Source organism: Pseudorasbora parva, chromosome 11, assembly GCF_024679245.1.
Source record: "Pseudorasbora parva isolate DD20220531a chromosome 11, ASM2467924v1, whole genome shotgun sequence".
NCBI lineage: Eukaryota > Metazoa > Chordata > Actinopteri > Cypriniformes > Gobionidae > Pseudorasbora > Pseudorasbora parva.
Window position 1 is genome coordinate 19,685,263 of NC_090182.1, and position 22,117 is coordinate 19,707,379.

The 22,117-nt window shown below is 37.2% G+C and overlaps 2 protein-coding genes across 2 annotated transcripts; one reads left to right on the top strand and one right to left on the bottom strand.

Moving 5' to 3' along the window:
* The first annotated feature begins 99 nt into the window (after nucleotides 1–99).
* On the top strand, nucleotides 100–14,113 carry itga6l (integrin, alpha 6, like). Its single transcript, XM_067457330.1, has 26 exons — nucleotides 100–272; nucleotides 587–714; nucleotides 883–974; nucleotides 1,131–1,368; nucleotides 1,482–1,586; nucleotides 1,892–2,108; nucleotides 2,219–2,424; nucleotides 2,510–2,601; nucleotides 2,831–2,958; nucleotides 6,112–6,201; nucleotides 6,273–6,337; nucleotides 7,637–7,788; nucleotides 7,871–8,014; nucleotides 8,099–8,214; nucleotides 8,511–8,667; nucleotides 10,076–10,159; nucleotides 10,262–10,341; nucleotides 10,523–10,597; nucleotides 10,999–11,101; nucleotides 11,401–11,577; nucleotides 11,752–11,862; nucleotides 12,007–12,117; nucleotides 12,775–12,873; nucleotides 12,994–13,119; nucleotides 13,249–13,327; nucleotides 13,637–14,113. Exons 1-25 carry the CDS (start codon nucleotides 100–102, stop codon nucleotides 13,297–13,299), a joined length of 3,120 nt encoding a protein of 1,039 aa, XP_067313431.1. The 3' UTR covers nucleotides 13,300–13,327; nucleotides 13,637–14,113.
* On the bottom strand, nucleotides 13,660–18,891 carry chrnb3b (cholinergic receptor nicotinic beta 3 subunit b). Its single transcript, XM_067457331.1, has 6 exons — nucleotides 18,631–18,891; nucleotides 18,082–18,230; nucleotides 16,828–16,872; nucleotides 15,517–15,626; nucleotides 14,570–15,437; nucleotides 13,660–13,803 (listed from the first exon to the last, which is right to left on the bottom strand). The coding sequence occupies exons 1-6, from the start codon at nucleotides 18,689–18,691 to the stop codon at nucleotides 13,660–13,662; spliced, it is 1,377 nt and encodes a 458-aa protein (XP_067313432.1). The 5' UTR covers nucleotides 18,692–18,891.
* Between the last annotated feature and the right edge of the window lie 3,226 nt (nucleotides 18,892–22,117).

Genomic DNA, 22,117 nt, shown 5'->3' on the forward strand with positions numbered 1-22,117 from the left:
CTTACATAAGGGGTGACATCGCCCTACCCTTACAGTTGTTTTTCTGAAGTGTACTACAATCTCTCAGCACCTTTTCCAGTTCCTGAGAGGTCCATCACCATGTTGTTCATCCAGTGGGGTCTCCTTCTGTCCGTGTGGATGCTCCGGCCACCGCGGGTTTCTGCTTTTAACCTGGACACACAGAACGTGATAAAGAAGCGTGGGGAAGCAGACACGTTATTTGGCTTTTCTATGGCCATGCACCATCAGATCAAACCTACAGAGGAGCGAGTGTGAGAAACCTGTTTTTATTTTGTTTTTTTGTTTTGTTTTTAAGCGAAGACGTGATAATTGTAGAAATTACAACACGATTTGTATTGTATTTTAAACGTCCAACAGCACAAACTTTGTAACATTATGTCTAACAATCTCGCTCTTCCACGTGCATTCGTATACTAATGCTAAATTAAATACTTGAACAATATCCAATTGATAAAATTAATATTGGATGGTATCTATCTATCTATCTATCTATCTATCTATCTATCTATCTATCTATCTATCTATCTATCTATCTATCTATCTATGACATCACTTGCATCTTCAGATTGCTGATTGGAGCGCCTCGTGCAAAAGCGTTGCCTGTTCAAAATGCCAGTATATCTGGAGGTCTGTACAAATGCAAATTCACAACACAACTTGATGACTGCGAACGCATTTCCGTTGATTTAGAAGGTTGGTTCTCGTTTACTTGATTTATGTTGTTTACTTTAGCATGTATTTCGCATTTTCTATCAGTCATCTGCACTGAATATTGTAGAGATCAAATACTTTTTATTATGTGCATTATTTAATAATACAATCAGTTTAAGTATCCTAAAGCTCTCTTTTCTATACTGGCAGCTCGTCCTAAGGATAGGATAGGAGAAGACTATAGAGAAAACCAATGGCTAGGTGTTTCTGTCCAAAGTCAGGGACGAGGAGGCAAAGTAGTGGTAAAGATTTTGTGCTGTTCATTTCAACTTGTTCTAATTCTTTGTGAAAGCTTTTTATTTTCAGTTGACACTTCAAACTTAAACACTATATTTGTGTACACATCTTAATGTTTTATAGACGGGCTATGTGTAATGAATATGCTCTGTTTTATCTAGACTTGTGCCCACAGGTATCAGGATTGGAGTTTTACCAACCAACGGTTATTGGGCAGATGTTTTGTCCTGGAACAGGACCTTAAATTGGTGACCGATGGAGAGAGCACAAGATCATTTTGTAGAACTCGGGAACCAGATAAGGACAAGTTTGGATACTGTCAACAGGGTCTTTCTGTAGCATTTTCCAAAGACAGCAAATATCTTGTTTATGGAGCTCCAGGAGCCTACGACTGGAAAGGTACTGCAAAGCTTTGTTTTATTGACAATGTTAAACTTCACACTTACAGTGAACCAAAATCATAAGTTAACCTATGATTTAGTCTATAATGACTTCTCCTTTTCACAATGAAGGTATTGTGCACATGGAGCCTGTGGATGACTTCTCTCTAGAGATCTATGAAACAGGAGATCAACATCAACATGAGCTTATTACTGTGGACATTAGTAGCTTTTTAGGTGATCATAGTCAACCTACTACTTATGTGATGCAGTAGTTAGCAATAAATTAGAATACATCAGCAACTATATAAAATAACGATAAATGCATTTTCATCGTTAATAACATGAGGAATACATTTTGTTTTAAACATACAGTAACTTTCAGAAATTTCAATGAGCATGTATTGAAACTAAGCTACAAAAAAGACTCATTCTACTCGTTCTAGCAAGTATTAGTAGACCTCAGGGGAAACATTTTTTAGTATGATTTTAAAATCTTATATCATCTGTTTATCTACAAATTTCCTTCTGTTATTTTATAGGATTTGCTTTAGATACTGGGATGAACCTAATGAATGAAGGAGAGCTTATTATTGTCGCGGGGGCTCCACGCTCATATCACAGCGGGGAGGTCTTGTTGTTAAGACCGGAAGAAAAGGCAGACACAAGGAACTTGAAAGCTGAACACATCCTTCAAGGTCCAGGTTTGGCCTCCTCCTTTGGATATGACCTCGCTGTTCTTGACTTAAATGCAGATAGGTGGGTTTACACTAGAAACGGATGACTAAACAGGATGTGATTGTAAAGTTTCTTATGTAATCATAGGGCATTATACTGTATTAAAGATGACAATGTCCTTATCGCCTTAGATGGGATGACATTGTTGTGGGTGCGCCTGAGTTCTCCGAGAAAAACATGGATGAAGATGTAGGAGGGGCTGTGTATGTTTACATCAACCAAGCCAAAGGACAGCGCTGGAGCCAAATCAAACCAGTGTGTCTGTACGGGAAAAAGGACTCCATGTTTGGACTAGCAGTGGCGCACATTGGGGATATCAATCAAGATGGATACCAAGGTTGAACGAAAGGTTATATTCACTTCAGTCTTGGGCCTCAGTTTTACAGTGCATCTGACAGATTTTTTTTTTTCCTGATGAACAGATTTTGCAGTGAGCGCTCCCAATGAGGATTCAGGGAGAGGTCGATTGTACATTTATCATGGCTCAGCTGCAGGCTTTCATCAAAAACCGGTGGTTTGTAAAAGGACTCGCATATTTATAAACTCTTTGAATATCGCGGGATAAAAATCACTTTTTCAACCTGTAGCAACAGTTTAAAAGTAGGAAAAACTGCAGACTTGGCAACACTGATGGGAACCACTAATGGGAGCAGTTGAAATATATTATCATGATTCATTATAGAGATCTAGTGAGGCATTTTAAAACTTTTTTATGTGACTGTTGAAACAATCTCTGTTTATAGACTTTAGATGCTGGAGACCATGGTATCAAATTGTTCGGCTACTCCTTGGCTGGAAACATGGATATGGACGGTAACGGCTATCCAGACCTTGCTGTGGGTTCACATTCGGATACTGTGCTGATTTACAGGTTAGATGTTTCCATCTCTTAAATTTATAGATTTAATGTTGATCAGATATTTTGCGATCATATAATTCATATGAAGTGATAGAATAAACCGACACCCCAGGCTATACTTTCAATAAATATAATTTCATAGGATCTGTATATTTTTAGAATGATAAATTAATTACGATTTGTAACGAAGTTCGTTCATGGGAAGGAAGGAACTTGTCAACATTAATCACCGGCCCGCTCTCGCGGTCCCTCGCCCCGCTGCCTGTCACACCACATACCCCCATCGCCCCTCGCAGGCCGGGGGGCACTCCCGAGACTGCGCTCTACTCGGGGGATGGGGGGGGGGGATCACGGCGGCCGCGGCCATAGATATCCATAATAAAGGCTAGATGTCTCGTGTGCGCTGTTGGCCAATGGAGGTCGACGTCCACAACTGGCGGCCATCTTGTCACAGGCAGCTCGCGCACTCGTAACAGTGTTTTAATGGTGGATGTACTTTTAAATAACCATAACTTGCTCAATTTTCAACCGATTTTCAAACTGCTTTGTTTGTTATAAATGTCAGAGATGTACATTGAACAGAACAGACAGGTGCAATAAAAAAGGTATTTATGTTAAATCAATATATAGGCTACTAAAACTGTGTACCGAATGGCAACAGATTTCATAAAGAAATCTATTAATTCATTTGTTATCTATTATTAATTAATATATATATATATATATATATATATATATATATATATATATATATATATATATATATATATATATATATATATATATATATATATATATAGATATAGATATATATATATATATATAGATATATATATATACACACACACACACACACATATAGCTCTGAATTTTTTTCCAGAGCTAGCTATAGCTAATATATATATATATATATATATATACTTTTATAATAACAATATTGCTATTATAATAAATAATTTTTTTTTTAAATTAAAACAAAAAAAAACATGCAAACTAAGTTTATTTTAACTAGACAAAAGATTGGTTGTCATAAAATCGTTATTGGTGTCAATAAACCTATATAATTGAACAGCTCGATTGTGGTCTCAGCCTTGATAAAGTGCACGTAAGTTAGCCGTGATACACAAACTGCACAATTAAGTTGTTTATCGAAACGAAAAGCTGCAATTTCAACGTGTTAAAACATCCAGATTTGTAGCCATGTTAATAACGTTTGTAAGAAACCAAACCATTTGTAAATCCGTAAAGATTTCAGCGAGATAAGAGTATTTATGTTCGTACAGATCACTCATCTTACATCAGGTTCCACAGAGCCCAACAGAAAGCCTGCCTGTGACAGGATGGCCGCCGGTGATGACGATGGTGACTCTGCCATAAGACATCTAGCCTTTATTATGAATATCTATGGCCGCGGCACCTGGGGGTAAGGACAGAGAGGCGAGAGAAATGTAGACGGGCGCACAAGGAGCCCGCGGACGAGAGAGGGGAGAGAGGGAAAAAAGAAAGAAAGAGAAAAAAAAATCTGGTTCGGTTCCCCGACACTAGAGGTGGGCAGATCGATACTAATATCGATAATATCGATACCAACGTTGGTATCGGTATTGATCGATACCAACGTGAAAATATCGATACTTAAGTTTCAGTTTCTCTCGTTTTGCGACCTTGCCATGTTTGTCAAAATGCTGCTGCTGTCACAGAGCAGAGGAAGCTCTCAAGAGAGTGCTGCTCGTGCTCGACACTGCTCTCCTCCCCCTCTCCTGTTTTGTACCGTCACGTGACTCACCACTATAGCGCTACCACCAGCAGTCAGGCGCACGCGCCGCTCAGCCGCGCATTTTAATTTTCAGCATTATATCGTATTACAAGGAGAATTTGTTTTACATTTTTTATATTTATTGTGAAGTAAAACTTTGTGACTTTGTTTATTTAAGAAAAAAATCCTGAAAAGAAGTGCACTAAAGAGGAGAAACATTTTTTGTTAACATGCTACTTGAAAAGAGAATTTGTTTTTACATTTTTTATATTTGTGAAGTAATCATTTTGTAACTTTGTTCATTTAAATAAAGCAGAAGTAACCAAAAGTTGTTTCTGAACAAAAGCTTTTGTAGCACTGATTAATAACTCAAAATGCAAATCACAAAAACAAATTAAAAGTCATGAAAATTCATTTTGATTTAGGTTGAAGACGCATCCACCTTAATTATTAAAAAGGATCGGTATTGGTATCGGTATCGGCGATACTGGCCCTGTATTTACTTGGTATCGGATCGATACCAAATCTAGCGGTATCGCACACCTCTACCCGACACACTGCCGCTCGGTCCTCACCAGCCGAGAGGCTCTTCCTCGCGGTGCTATGCGATGGTGCTGGACGCCCAGTGGACGGCCCGATCCTCCTCCGCCCCCTGGCGGCCGGCGGTGGCTCCTCCTATTGAGGGCAGTCGGCAGCGAGCTCCGCGTTCCCTGCTCCTCCCCGTTCAGGCGGATGGCAGCAGGCTCCGAACCACGGCGAACGCCGGCAACTCCTCCGCTCCCTCCAGGACGGCCGCCACCCCACCTCGACCCAGGGGCACGGCAGCGAGCTCTCCGTCCCACCGGTCTTCACTCGCTCCAGCACCACCGCCTCGGGAAGTCACTCGCGGTCTTTCATCATCCGCGCTGCCCAAACTCCTCAGCACCGCGATCCCCCTCAGCAGCGAGGGCTCTCCGACAGCGCGTCCCTCCTTCCTCCCGGGTTTTCGGCACCAATGTAACGAAGTTCGTTCATGGGAAGGAAGGAGGCGGGAACCGGCGAACGTTTAACAAAAAACTTTAATTCAAACAAATAAACAAAATGAAAGTAAAACCGCGGGCAGCCCCTCACGGACGACTGCCCGCAAACACACAAAATAAAACGTGGGCAGCCCCTCACGGACGACTGCCCACAAACACATACACAAACCATAACATAAAATTCCAGGCCTGGTCCTCTCTCGTCTTCCGCAGCTCTTGTTCCTCCTTTTATGCTCCCGTCACATGGCCACGAGACGAGACCGGTGTGCCACGCAGCTGGCACTTGACAACATTAATCACCGGCCCGCTCTCGCGGTCCCTCGCCCCGCTGCCTGTCACACCACACGATTATATAATTAATCATATTAATAAATAATTATGTTTTTTTTGAAGGGCTAAACCTGTGGTAAACATAGAAAAGACCTTGACATTAACACCGAATATTGTTGACTTCGAGGCACAGGACTGCAAGAAATATACATGGTGAGATTTTAAATATTAAAATTACAATATTTTTGTATTATTATTTTTAATCCATTTTGAAAACCTTTCAGCATTATAACAGCTCAGTCCTGTTTCACTTACACTGCCCAGCCAGCTACATACAATCCCAAACTGAGTGAGTCCATTTCCTGTTCCCCATACTGTATGCTTGTATATCGGTGGCCATATTCACAAAACATTTTATCTTACCATTAAGAGTTCTCCTAAATAGCAGTAAAAGTTCTTAGTTATGAGTTTTCTCTTAAAACCTATTCACAAAGCTGCTGAGAGCAACTTTTACTAAGGAATAGAGATTTAAGCTATGAGTAAGGGCGGGGTTGAGGGTTGACCTCGTTGCTATGGATGATGTCATCATGCTTGCTAACTATGACAACAGAGATTGGCTGATAGGGGAGAGAGCTCTGTCAGTTATTTAATTATAGAAATATTTTGTTGAACAAGGTTTTATGTTGCTATATTAAAATGTTTAAAATAAAAATGTTGCCATATTCAAATAAAGAGTTTAAAATAAAAAAAATTGCCATATTCAAATAAAGATTTTAAAAAGTAGCCTAGGCTAAGTGTCACTATTTGAACTAGTTTATGTTCAGCTAATTGTCCGACTCTAACATATGTGCATCTCAAAAGATTGCAGAATTCAGGCAAACATTTTTTTGTATAAACAAAGTTTGTGAGAAGCACATTCAAACTGTCTATCTGATCAGCACTAGAAGAGTTGTATATACACAGCGAAGATCCGACTGACTTAACGTTAGTCTCCTCCACAGTTTTCTGCATCCCACCCCATCGCTCACTCTCGGTCGGCGATATGGGGTAGAACTCTGGGTTTGGGCTAAATTCCAAGCTCGGAGCCCTCGATTGCTTTGGACAGCACGTCAAATACGCTTATATCGTTTTACTTTATTCAATTATTTGTAATGTGAACTCGTAAAAACAACTACCACAGGTAATCTGACATTATTATTTGTTTTTATTAAAGAAAAAAAATAATTATCACTATTGCCTCAATGTTGTATTAGTGTCTTTGCAGCAACAGCCATTATGATTTGATTTAGTCTTAGTGAATTAGGAGTCCTCTTGACTACTCCTACCGTTTAATGGATTTAGGGGATTCAGTTTTAGTGCTTAAATGCTTTGTGAAATACTCTTAGAGCAAAAATTGAGTAGTCCTAGGACTGATACACCCATTATTTGTAAGTTTCTCCTAAATCGACAAATAAGGAATGTTTTGTAAGATAAGATGTTTTGTGAATATGGCCCCAGAACAATGAACGTCCCACAGCAATCTGTATGAGTCATTCCAGCTGGGTGTGTTTGATAAGCTGATATAACTTGGCAAACAGATTCTTGTCTAAGCAATTTCTTTGAACTTTTTGAAGCATGTGAATTGCATTTGATAGTCACCTTTCTGTAGGGATTGAGTACAAGCTAAAAGCTGATACAGTGCGCAGAGAGAGGGGTCTTCCTTCACGAGTGGTCTTTGTGAATCCTGAGGCTGCCGAGGGAGACCGGGAACTGTCTGGCCAGGGCAAACAAGAGTGTGTCCAGACAAAGCTGAGGCTGCTGGTACAATCAACTCACATTTACTGTTTTTTTAAGAACTAAAAGTGGGAAATGTATGATTAAAAACTATTGTATTCTGTTGTAGGTAGACATCCAGGATACGCTGACCAGTATTTCCTTCAGCCTCTCTCTTTCTTTGCCATTTGATAATCCAAAACAGACAGTCAGAAACCTCCCTGATTTAGAGCCAGTTCTGAATGCTCTACAGGAAAACACAACCAAAGCAGAGGTAAATATCACTTCCTTTATTGCTGTAATATATGTCACATGTCTCAAACATGGCTTTCTTTACCACAAAACTCTTATCTCCCAGGTCACCTTTATGAATGCCGGCTGTGGAAGTGACAACATCTGCCATAGTAACCTGCAGCTCCAGTATAGCTTCTGCACAAAAGAACAACAAGAAGAAAAATGTGACCCTCTTGCCATGTAATATAATTTTCTATGTACATTGCTGTTTTTACAGTTCAAAGAGTGCATTATGGATATTTGTCATGCAGTTTGAATAAAGCTAATGTTTTATGGCTGTAACTGCAAAACATATATTGACAAATAAGGAGTTTAAATATATAGCATGCAAATTCATGAAATGCATCAAGATATAAGGCAATGTAATTTGCTTATTAGCTACATATTTGGCACATGTTTGGTCCTGTTCTAATATAGACATAAGTCCAAGTTCTTTGGAATTGCTAAATTTGGGTCTATCTCTTTGTGTGTTTAAGGGAAAATGGTGTTCCTGTCATTTCTCCGGGTGATGAGAACGTTGCCCTGGAGGTCACTGTAACCAACATAGGTGGAGAAGATGCACATCAGAGTCAACTGACTGTGACATTTCCAGAATTTCTGCAGCTGTCATCAGTCCTGCCAAAGAAAAATAGTGTGAGTGTCTAACTGAACAGAAAACAACAAATATTTTCTGTGTAATTATAATACATATATATAGTCTATAAACCTGTCTCTGGCGTAATGCCTCTGATCTTTCGAATATTCCGATCTAATATGATTTCTGACCTGTAAGGTTGCCAGAATAATAATCATACACTGTTTGTTAATAGGCCAGATGAGAACTGGCACCCCGACTTAGCCTGGTTTCTCCCAAGGTTTATTTTTCTCCATCATGCCCTGATAGAGTTTTGGTTCCTTGCCACTGTCGCCTTTGGCTTGGCTTGCTCAGTTGGGGACACTAAAATTATAATTTCCAAATAAATTTAATTACTAAACTAAATCAACTATATCAACTAAATTACTGATCTGCCCACATTATCACTATATGATAATTGATAAGAGCTGGATGACATCACCGTTTTCTACAGAGCAGCTGTACAGCCGAATCAAATTTTGCTGTGTTATTTTCCTGTTAACACTGTGAAGCTGCTTTGAAACACTCGGCATTGTAGAAAGCGCTATATAAATAAAGTTGACTTGACCTGACTTGACAAGTCTGATTGTGTTTAGCTTTTTCCCATAAAATAGACATATTTCTATAATGCTGTTTTAGACCTAGACTTATACACTCAAAAAAATACAATGTTGCATTTTAAGTGTCAAGTTGTTTCAAACAACTGTTTAAAGTAGTTCCTAAATTAAATTGAATGCACTAAAGAAAGTTTAAAATAACTACTAGCTAACAATGGGCCATGTTAGCATGCTAAATATAGGGTGACTAATTGTTTTGGTTCATCAATTAAAATGTTTTGCTCATTATGTAGATGACATGATGTAGACATTCTGGGCTCTTTTTTAACGGTCTGAGTGCATGGTTTGAAGCATGTGGCACAGGTGCACTTACTGTAGGGCATGGCCAACTTGCTCATTTAACAACGAAAAAAAGGTCTGTGTGCCAGGTGCATGTAGTCTCTTAATGAGTCATGGGTGTGTTTTGGGCGTAAAGTGCAATAAACAGAGTCTCATCTCCCATTCCATTTAAACACCAGTTGCCCTTGCACCATGGGGGGGGTTTGCTATTTACATGCCGGAATTTGTGAGCAGAAAGACTGAACGTCTCTCCAGGGAGAAATATTTTTATTTTTAATATTTAAAAATGTTTGTGTGCAGGACGTGAAAATGAAAACTGCAGAAAACACTTGTGCCACACCTGCCGTCGTATTGCGCCGGGTTTATGATAGGGCCCTCTGTCTGATATTTATCATTTCACTTACTAAACACTGACTGAACAAACCCTTGTCAAGGAAAGCTGACAAAGCACTATTGCATTTTTTAGTAACAAATGTATGTTTTTAGTGTACATTTTGCATAAAGGTACCTTTTGTTTTTTATCACTGTGCAGGTAACCCAGGTGAGGTGTGACCCCAATGAGCATAAAACACAGGCTGACTGTCAACTTGGAAATCCTTTAAAAAGAGACTCTGAGGTATGAAGAGTAATTCAAATGTTCTTTAAACATTTAAGTGTGTTTTCGATATATAATCCGATCTGTCAGCCTCCTAATCTAGGTTATTTTCAACACTTTCAGGTTTCATTCTTCCTGATACTAAACACGGAAAGGCTTTCCTTGAGAGTGACAGGCGCTAATGTGACTATGTCCCTTAAAACGTAAGAGTCTAGTCCTCTAGTCCAGTTTAACAGTTAATCAACATATGTTGTTTTTCTGTGATAGGTAGATTTAGGAGTCATATTAGGATTAGGAGATTGAATATACAGTTTGTACAGTATAAAAATTATTTGGAAACCCAACGTGTGTACGTCTCTTAAATGTATTTATTTGTATCAATAGCATCAGCATTCAAGATATTCCAATAGTTGTTGCAGAAGCAAAAATTATATTTGAACTGCATCTAAACATCACTGGGTAAGTTTTATTAATTTTTAAACAAAAATATACAATTCTATTAAAATATTTGCAGACAGTTTAGCAAAGACGCATTACATTGATCAAAAGAGACATTGATAATGCTATAAAAGATTTCAAATAAATGTTCCTTTTAGCTTTCTATTTATCAAAAAAGTCATTTATAAAAATATAAAAAAATAAAGCAACAACTGTTTTCAGTATTGGTAATAATAAGATATGTTCCTTATTATTATTTAACAAAACAAAATGTATGTTTATGCTTTGTATTTTTGATCAAATAAAGCTTTTTTTAAAGCTTTGGTGAGCATTCAATTATTTTATAAATATAGTGTTTGTTCTCTTTAATAAGAGATTGAATGCTTATCAGAATGGTTGTTTTTTTATGATGTATTTTGTAGTCTTGCTAAACCTTCCCAGTTGTTCTTTGGAGGAGAAGTGAAAGATGAGAAAACATTGAAATCAGAAGATGATATTGGCTCTCTGGTCCAGTATGAGTTCAGGGTTGGTGTCTCAGTCCCGTAATGTTAAAGTGATGAATTTCAATGTATTATTATTCATGATCATTAATTGTAATTTAATCTAGTTTAACAATTAAACATACAAAATGAATGGTTATAATTGCCTATATTGTAAATATTAGCATATTTATACCTCCAATCAAACATAAATCAGTAGCTTATCACTAGAGATAGCTATGTCTTTAAATCTACTGTATTTAGCAGTATATTATACTTATTGGCTTTAGTACAATTGAAAGCCTGTTGATTGTGTGCTTCTTGTGCTTGTACTTTGTATGGCAGATTTTTAACATTGGTCGGCCTCTGAAGTCCTTCGGTTCTGCAGTGCTGAACATTCAGTGGCCAAAAGCAACCAGGGAGGGAAAATGGCTCTTGTACCTTGTGCAAATCAGTGATCGAGGAAAGAATATTATTCACTGCACACCATCAGAGGCTATAAACCCGCTCAGATATATCAAGGTAATGCCTTGATGGGATATAAAGTTAAATAACTATCAATTATTAACATCAGCTCCCACTGGTTCTACTTTGCAGCTCTCTGTATTTGATGAATGATAAATCCTTTAGACTCAGACTCAATGTGACTTCTGGCACTGTGGGCGAGGTCGCTTATGTTGTGTGCTCACTTCTTAGGGGTCATCCAGAGGAAGGCGTGAACTAGAGCATGAATCAGGCCTGAAGGCTTTTGCCTCCACTACCGATTTTTTTCCCTTTTTAGGCAACAAAAGAAAGTATAAAACTCTGGTAATTTCACTTTATACATGATTTTATAGTTACATTATATTTCACTGCTATCACTACTTTTATACTAGTATCTTGTGACATTTATCAAAGGATTTAAGGTACTTAATTTTGTCTCTATCTCTACCTTTCATGTTGCCGGCCCAGACATGTGCTGATGACCTAAAATGTGTGGAGATAAAGTGCCCTCTTGAGGCAGTGGACAGTACAGCAGGCATTGTTCTTCATGCTCGTTTATGGAACAATACTTTTATTGAGGTGAACTTGTCATTCTTTTCTCTTTTTTGCACTGTAAAGGTGATGTTACAAGGGGAAACTTTTTTTGAGCAATGTTGCAGAGCAGTCTTTTTCTCTGCTTTTCCATTGAGAATGGGATTGGTCGTGGGCCCTGTGTTTCATCTGGTTGCCTGTTGACGGCAATTTTGATCAGTGTACCGACTTCGCAGTAACATTTACAAAATGAATTGAGATCATTTCAGTTAAATATTAATGAATGTTCATTGCATGCAGTAGGAAAAGAACTCACACTGAAATAGTTACTAGAATTTTTATTTTCAATTCAAATGAATTACAGCATTTCATTGGGTTTAGTAGCGTGTGTAAAAAAAATATGATTGCCCAGTCTGTGTTGATTAATACAGCAAAATTATATTATTTGAAACATATGGTAGCTTATGCATGTGTGCTATTGCCAGCTCATAATAGATTTATTTGAATTAACTTTTAACTTAAATGTTTTTTTACATATTTCAGTTCAATTTCAAATACAATGTATTTGAGCAAAGTTAGAAATAGTTTTTGTTAGAGGACTCGCATTGTTTCGTGATTTGGGTTAATTTTTCTGGTTTTACAGTGTGAGCATAGCTCAACGAATGTATAATAACTACTTGATTATTGATGAGATGGCTTTTACAGGAATATAATTCGTTGAACTACTTGGATATTGTACTGGATGCATCTCTGACCCTTAATGGGGCACAGGAGAATATAGGGATTCAGCCATCCCATACCAAGGTAGAGTAGTACATAAACATATATTAGATTAAAAATAAATGATTTATTAGTAGTAGAGATTTTTTTAAATGTGTGCGATGTATAGGCAAAGCTCACTCAGCACTTTTATGATTGCTATAGGTGAAGCTAACTGTTTTTCGTGAAAGGAAGCCTGCTTTGCTCAGTCGAGTCCCATGGTGGGTCATTCTGCTCAGCATACTGACAGCACTGCTGTTACTAGCTTTGCTGTTTTACCTGTTATGGAAGGTAAGGTGAACATCATACAATATCTTCATTGGAACTAATATTTGATTTACCAGAAGCAATTACTGTTAGATTGTAGATAAAAAAGAAAAGAATGTGCAATGAACTATTGTATTGTTTTGTGCTCCTCAGTTTGAATGTTTCAATTGTGGAATGTGTGCCAAAGAGAAGAATATTTATTAAGTATCGAGAGGAACGTATGACCAAACAGGTGTGTCTTCTCAAAGATGGACAAAACATCTTGTCTTCTGAATCTGTGGATTTTTTTTTTTTTATGTTGCCTGTAAATAAAAAGAATGAATAACTACATAAATTATCTACAAACAACAGATGACTCAAAATAAATTTGGATCAGGTGAAATCAGGTGCACTTTTTCCATTTGATTAACATCATTGGTCATCTTATAATGATAATCATAAATCAGCGTATTTAACGCAGTGAAAGAACAAATTACTTCTAGTAATGTGTGCTGTCTGTACTATTATAAGTATAGTAATATTCCCTTTTGTAATGTGATAGATTTGACTGTCATTTTGGACGTCTCATGGAGAAGGTGGAGGTGTGCTCAGGAACATCTTCACTGCAGGTGTAAAGATGAGGATGGTGCCAAGCACAGAGACAGTGAGGAATACCCAGAGAAAAATCCTGTCCAGCACCTGAGCCACAAACTTCCAGTCCTGTACTACCTGCAGAAGCCAAAGAATATTCACCAACACTTTACAATAAGGTTCCATTAGTTAACATGAACTAACAATTAAACATACTCCTACAGCATTTATTCATCTTAGTTAAATGTTCCTTTCAACTTTTTAATGACCATGCTGAATTTTTATTTTTAAATATGAGGGAAGAAAAAAAACGCTAAACTTTGTTCCTTTTATGAATAGAAAGTTGGAAATAATAGCATTTATTTAAAATAGACATCTTTAATAACAATGTAAATGTCTCTTTTGATCAATTAATTGCATCTTTGCTCAATAAAAGTATTTATTTTTTGATCTGTTTGGTAATGAACTTAAACTTTAGGATATATCTAAAAATAGCTTTATTTAAAAACGGCTATTAAAGGATTAGTTCAACCAAAAAAAATTAATTCTGTCATTAATTACCCACCCTCATGTCGTTCCAAACCCGTAAGACCTCGGTTCGTCTTTGGAACAGAAATTAAGATATTTTGAAGAATGTCTGTAACAAAGCAAAGCTAGATAGAGCAACCATTGACTACCATAGTATTTTTCCCTACTATGGTAGTAAATGGTTGCTCTATTTGCTTTGTTACAAACAATCTCCAAAATATCGCCTTTTGTGTTCAGCAGAAGAAAGAAACTCATACAGGTTTGGAACAACTTGAGGGTGAGTAAATGACAGAATTTTTATTTTGGGGTGAACTGTCCCTTTAATATTTGAAGTCATTCACTTTAACTTTATTTTAGGACATTTTCAAGTCCTTACCTCTCGAATAAAATGCTCCTTCTTAATGTGACTTGAGATGTAGTGAACCGAGTTGGTGGCTTGCTCCAGCATATTAATCAGAGCCTGGCCATCTACTTCAGGGCCCTTCTTGTTCCTGGGCTTCAGGTCAGGGCTGTGGGTCTCCAGCTCTGGGTAGTGGTAGCGGTCGTTGTTCCCCCTCATGCAGAGCAAATGCGGCAGTCGCTGGAGGAACAGTGTGCGCACCCATGGAGACATGGGGTGGTAAGTTGATGAAGAGCGATGGTGTACATTGATGACAAACACTGTCACGATGATGGAGAGAGTGACAAAGATCATGATAAAAAGCAGGTACTCCCCAATCAGCGGGATAACCTTAGAGGAAGAAGGGATGATCTCCTCGATGACGAGCAGGAAGACTGTGAGGGACACCAGGACGGAGGTGGAGAGGGAGACTTTTTCCCCTTCATCAGAGGGAAGGTAGAAGACCAGCACGGTTAGGAAGGACAAGCCCAGGCATGGAAAAATGAGGAAGAGTGTGTAGAAGAGAGGAAGACGTTTCAGGATGAAGGAATATGTGATGTACTGGTAGAAGAGGTGGCCGTCTCGTCGGCTTCCTCTGAGCCCAGTCGCACTGAGAATCTCCCATTCGCCATTATCGAAGAAGTCGCTTCGGTCCACCTGCTGGTTGATGAGCACAAGTTCAACCATGTTTCCATCATAGGTCCAAGAGCCAAACTTCATAGAGCAGTTCTGGCGATCGAACGGGAAGAACGTCACATCCATGGTGCAGGCTGATTTGTAGCTGGCAGGGGGGGTCCAAGTTATCATGCCATTGTACCTCACAATGACTTTGGTCATAATTGAGCCTTCAAAACGTCCATCAGCACTAAAAGATGGACAGGATGACATTCTTAATATTCCAAAAGGATTCATTTTGGTTCTATCAGATTGCTACACAAACTTACTTCTCATATAAAACAATGTCTGGGAGCCAGATGCTCTCTGACGGGACTCTGATAGAGGTGATGCCACCATAATTCTCAGGGTTCCAACGCAGTTTATAATCCAGCCATTCCTACAAACCCAGATTATACATTTGAGTTTATTATGATAAACATATCCAGCTTTTCGCTGTTGGTTTCATTACTTTACTATCATGTCAATGTCAGGTACAGAGAACTGCTAATTTAGTCTTCTGCATCATATGCTTTTTCTGTTATTTTTCCTCTTGCACTGCAGGTTTAATAATGTTGCTAGAAACAAGCATTTAGGTTTGGGGATTTGTTTTTAATAACCAAATTATATTTTTAAATATTTTTAATATGAAGGAAGAACAAAACACTAAACTTAGTTAAGGTATTTATCTAAAATAAGCTACAGCTATTGCTGCAGGTTTTATTTTATGCAACAACAATAAAACAAAGAAAAGTAAAAAATATATATACATTGACTACAACATAATCAGCTATTAATATTTTGTTGGCTCGTTTTTATATATCAAAAATTGAATCCCTATTTATATATTTTATATATATATATATATATATATATATATATATATATTTTATATATATATATATATATATATATATATATATATATATATATATATATATATATATATATATATATATATATATAATATATTGATTTGTACGACAGCCTGGATATAATTTGGCATGTTTCATTGTGTTATCACCAATAAAACTATTGACTCCTAATACAACTATGCAATATGCTTTAGCAAATGTAATAATTATTAATTGAAATAATCATTTGATAAAAGGCTGAAGATGTCCATTTTCCTAGGCTGGAAATTACTTTTGGCCACTACTAGAACAGCTATTATCACTATTATTTGTTATAACCATACTGAATGCAATGTTTTATTATTTAATGCAGCTACAGCCACGTAAATAATAAAAATCCTAAAATAAAAATTTAAAAAATTTATTATAAACAATACAAATGTACAACATTAAAAGAAGCTGTTAAAGGATTACAAATAGCATTTATTATTAATTAAAGCATAATTATTAATGTTTTAATCAATTCTTAATTTATCAAACTAAACAGCAGTGCTGAGTACAAATGTGTCTGTAAAAAGGTGAAAACTTGCTGTTACCAATAATATAAACCATATAATACTAATAATTTTTAATAAATAATAATTTGTCATATTAAATAATTTGACTTGAATACGACCAATTAATTTACCTGCACACAGCACATTTTTTATTACAAAATAATTTACAGTGATGTTTGAGGTTTCCTACCTGCCATAGCCACACATTAGTAGTCATGAGCTGGTTTTTCTCATCCTAAATACACAAACAAAGAAGAAAGAAAAATAACAACTGAGATATGTATGATTTTTTGTGGGTTTCAATATATGTAATTACTTTGCATAACTCCCAGTCTAAATTCTAGTGATTGGATTGTAATAATTTCTAAAGTCTGTTGTAATGCACAATAAACACAGCACAAAGATTAAAACACAGGATTATATTATCTATTTTTCTTGAGATTATGAGACCGTTGAGGGTGCTGAGAGGGGTGACTGGAGCCCACATAATAATAGCTGTATTTATTTATTTTCCATAGCCCTCAAAATCATTGGCTATATCTTTTGATAAACGTCCAGCATAACCACTTTCACAGCCATCAACTCTGAATTACGAGGCACTTGGGCACCTGCGCCTTCAGGCAGTTTTTAAAGCAATAATATCAAACAGGCACATCTGAGCTCTTGTCAAGTAAATCAAATTGCAAGATGTACATATAACAAAAGTTGACGTCATCATTCTTTATTATTATTATTGGGAGGAACAAGTAGCCCTAATGGCGCACTTTATTTGCTCGTTCATTATTACTTATTCGTTTTTATCGACACATTAATAAAATGCACTTCAAAGCCGACCGATTTCACGCAGGACTGCCAGCATCATCCAATGAAGCAGGTTTTACCCACAGAGCACATTATCCAGGCTTAAATCATCTTGGATGCTCTAGAAATCACGAGATTAAATTAATAGCTGCATTATTTGCTGAGCAAATACATTTGCTATAAAACGGGCTGAATTCATATCAGTGTAGTTGGTATAATTTAATCACAAAGGAAAAATGTACATTGATGGATTTGTGTGGAGCACACCGTTAAAACCAGGACAGCTCACTGATTCTCTGCACTCTTAATAATTCATCATCCCATCATACTTCTGAATCTTCTGAACAACAAAACCCTTTCAGAGAAAGAGCATGGCAAAATAAAACCAGGAGAATGGTGGGGGGGGGGGGGGTGAAGGAGGGGAGCAGCAGTAAGGCAATATTTTTCTATATATAGGCTCTAAGGAAGCAGATGGCCCTAATATTATACGCCTAATGTAGAGAGATGTATTGGCTTCATAAGTCAATGGCGTTCAAAACCATGGACAGCTCCAGCTGCTGTATTTCAGGACCGTGGACAGAGAGCATCAAAGTCAAGCTTCCAAAAGGAGCTTAAAAAGGCTGGATATGTATGGTGATCTTACCACATCCACAAGCTGAGATATCTTCAAGCCAAAGCGGACCTTCACAGTGTGGTTTGCATGCAGAACAGGCCTGACCCAGCGCTGGTACCCCTGAAACAAGTCCCTGAGCAGAGCATCTTCTCTTTCTGCCAGAGAAACAAACTCTCTAGCTGTGGAGTATGAACACACACACACACACTTATTACATTAAATTATTGATATGATTTCTATCGAATTTACAATAATTGTTTATACTATCTCGATTGATCAGGTATCAATGTTACCTTCTAACAGATACAATAATAGTGTTTTAATAAACTACTAAATAGTCATGTTATAAAAGTGAGAGTCATATGAATATAGACTAAGTACACGTTTAATGACACACACAAGGACAGAGTGAAACCAGACACTTCAGACATAGCAGTCAGCAGAAGTCCGCTCACTGCGTCCTCCACAAATTGTTTACTGACCTCAGCTGAGGACAAGACAACTCATCTGTTTAGTACAATTCTGAGTCAAATGTAACTAATCAATAAAACTGTACAAAATAGATTGGTTTGCACTTACCAGGCGTGGTGGCGATGATGCTGGTAAACAGGGTGAAAAGACCAATGGCTGCCAACGTCATTTCGGTAGAAAGTATTTTATATTGGCGGGACACCAGTTAAAATAAACTTGAACGCATTAATTGCTCTTTTAAAACAACTTTGCATAGCCAATCAAAAAAGTTTGTAGTTGTTATTTTCTGTGAAAACTACACGTTAAAGCAGTAAAAGCAGAGGATGGGAGCGACTCACTCCCAGAGAGAATCCATCCAGGGGCGCGCGCGCGCTCCAGTCCCACAATAGGCGAGGAGAGGAGGAGCGCGTACGTGCCAGTTTAAAGGGACAGATCGCTCCACCAGACAGATCACCATCCTCAGAAAATGTTGCCGTGTCATTTTTTTTTTACCAGGGTAGCCAACAACAGAACAGTTCTAGTAAGTGTAAATTGCATACTGCACCTTTTATTTTATTATTTACATCGAAAAAGATTTAATAAGTTAGTGAAAGAATTGTTCATCTGGTAAACAACACCCTATAAAAAGTTGCATTTAACAAAGTAAACATTTATAATAATATGTGTAGATGGAATATTTAAGATATTAAATACATTTAAAAAAAAATTACACATTTTATAATAACAGGCCATTCGGGGAAGTAATTGCATAAACTTGTTATATATGCATATTCTGGTTTAAATGAAGCACCTAAAGCTGTGTTTTCTCAGTGAAATGTTTGCATGGATTTTGAGCATGATTTATATGAGGCATGAGATTTGAATACATTAATAACACACTCTTTAAATATGTTACACAAATGGTAGTTATATATTATGTGTTTCCTTTTGTAATTTTGACAGATATTATTATTAGGGGAAAACTATAATTAAACATTCATCGTCATATCACTGTTTAGAGAGAGAGATAGAGATAGAGATAGAGATTTGAGAGCATGTTAAAAAGAAGTCAAAAGAATGGTTCAAAAAAAAAAAAAAGAAGCTATCATTGCGCTTCACAAAAAAAAAAGGAACAAATCAGAAACACTATTCCTACATACACCGTTGGAAGAATAGTTTCCAAGTTACAAGTTAAAGGAAAAGTGGTTACACTACCTGAATGGGGCAGAAAAAGAAAGCTATCAACGCCTGCAAAAATGCGTATAAACAAGTGTGCAATCTCGTGGAATGTATATGCCAAAATGAGTTTTGGCGTGCATATGATAAGCACTTTAAGGCGTATTATACGTACGAACCCCCCACCCCACCCAACCTACCCAAGAGCGTGTCATATTCACGCCAGAAAATGCGTATCATATGCACGCGAAAAACTGCGTAGCATTTGCTCATTTTGGCGTAGGCTATACATTCCACAAGATTTCACACTCGTACTATTGATATGCCATGAGATTGTGTTGAATATCTGAGAAGGCAGGTTCACAAAAACCCTTGAGTGAATGCAAAAGACCTGCAGCAAGATTTAATGGCAACATACATTAAGATTCTGTTAGGTGGAGCAATGAAACAACTTGTCAGCCATATGAATCAGCAGTATTGAGGAAGAAGAATGAAGCATATTCTGAAAAGGACACTCTGCCTACAGTTAAGCATGGTGGTGGATTGGTGATGCTCTGGTGATGTTATGCATCTTCTGGCACTGAAAACCTGCAGAGTGTGGAAGGCAAGAAGTATCAGGAAATCCTAGGTGGAAACGTCATGCAGTCGGTGAGGAAGCTGAAACTTGGGCGTCAATGCACCTTCCAACAGGACAATGATCCCAAGCACACCTCAAATTCCACCAAGGCTTGGTGGCAGAAGAAGTCCTGGAAGATTCTTCAGTAGCCATCAGTCACCTGACTCGAACCACATAGAAAACCTCTGGTGGGATTTAAAGGCATTTACAGTATGCAACCCCAAGAATATTACTGAACTGGAGGCCATTTTTTTATGAGGAATGGGCCAAGATTCCTCAGAAGCACTGCCAGAAGCTGGCATCTGGTTATACATCTCATTTACAGCAGGTCATAACAGCAAAAGGGTGTTCTATTAAGTACTAAATATGCTTGCATTTTGAGACTGCAGAAGTCATTAAAAGATGCATTTTCAGTTGAATGTGGGGAAACCTCTTAAAACATTTGTTTTGTAAGGCTACACTCTAAAAAATGCTGGGTTAAAAACAACCCAAGTTGAGTTGAAAATGCACTAACCCAACAATTGAGTTGTTTTAACCCAATGGTTGAGTTGTTTTAACCCAGTGGTTGGGTTAAATGTTGCTTAAGACAACCCAATTGCTGGGTAAGAACAACTCAACCATTGGGTTAAAACAACCCAATTGTTGGGTTAGTGCATTTTCAACCCAACTTGGGTTGTTTTTAACCCAGCATTTTTTAGAGTGTATCAATTCAATTTCTTTGATTTGTTTATTACAAACACTGCTGAAATTATGTTCAACAGTGTTCATTTAGAGAAGTTCCTAAACGTAATTTAGGGAGAAGCTAGCCAATCTAATCTTCCAATCAACTGCCAGAGTATAAACAGCTGCTTACCTCTCCACAGCATCACACCACCTGGCCAAACTCCACCTTTATCTCAGGTACCTTGCCCTACATAATCATATCCTATATTTAGGCTAACACTTTACAATACGGGTGCACTAATATGCATTAATTCATGCTTAACTAATGCACAGATAATCATGAGTTAATGTATTACTAATGGTGAACTAACCCATTTATTAATGATTAATACATCAGCAACTAATGAACATTCTACATGATTAATAGATTAAGTAATCATTAAATTGTTATTAGTTAAATGTGTCATACTTTATTAATTCCTTAATAACATATATTAACTAATAAAACCATAAATGAATGTGTTTATTACCACAAGTGGTCAAAGCCATGCATTTCAACTTCCAGTTGTCTGCTTTAATTAATCATTAGCTGATGATTTATAAAGGTGTCATTATGTTATGAATTTACTTGTTGAGGCCCAAATACTATTAACTAATTCAAAATTAATTCAAAACTCATAATCACAATTACATATTACTTAATCAGTTAGTTAATCCCTACGTTATGGGGACAAAAGGTCTCCAGAAAGATGGCAATATCCGAAATCCTTGTCCCATGAGGAAGTCCTATGAAGAAAACATCTTATAAATCAGTTTTTTTTTTGAGAAAGTAAAAAGGCCGAATGTTTCCTGTGATGGGTAGGTTTAAGGGCAGGGGCACTGTAGGGGACAGAAAATACGGTTTGTACAGTATAAAATCCATTACGCCTATGGAGAGTCCCCATAAAACATGGAAAAACTACGTGTGTGTGTGTGTGTGTGTGTGTGTGTAATACAAAAAATCAGCTGACTTTATTCATAAGAATAGTATTTCTTCAGCTTTGGCCAGTCTTGTATAAAACCTTTTTTTTTTATATATATTTTTTTGTTACATAATGGTCAAATTAAAATGGTCTTGGAAACAGTATGCAGTATGCACTAGAGTGTGTATTTACAACCTCA

Bases quoted from the DNA above. Each gene is read 5' to 3' on its own strand.
- itga6l (XM_067457330.1), top strand. From the start codon at position 100: ATGTTGTTCATCCAGTGGGGTCTCCTTCTGTCCGTGTGGATGCTCCGG. The intron at 975-1,130 runs GTAAAGATTTTG...TGTTTTATCTAG, and splicing joins GACGAGGAGGCAAAGTAGTG to ACTTGTGCCCACAGGTATCA. The intron at 11,102-11,400 runs GTTGGTGTCTCA...TTTGTATGGCAG, and splicing joins TGGTCCAGTATGAGTTCAGG to ATTTTTAACATTGGTCGGCC.
- chrnb3b (XM_067457331.1), bottom strand. From the start codon at position 18,691: ATGACGTTGGCAGCCATTGGTCTTTTCACCCTGTTTACCAGCATCATC. The intron at 18,231-18,630 runs GTAAGTGCAAAC...CATACTCCACAG, and splicing joins CATCATCGCCACCACGCCTG to CTAGAGAGTTTGTTTCTCTG. The intron at 15,627-16,827 runs GTAGGAAACCTC...CTGGGTTTGTAG, and splicing joins CTAATGTGTGGCTATGGCAG to GAATGGCTGGATTATAAACT.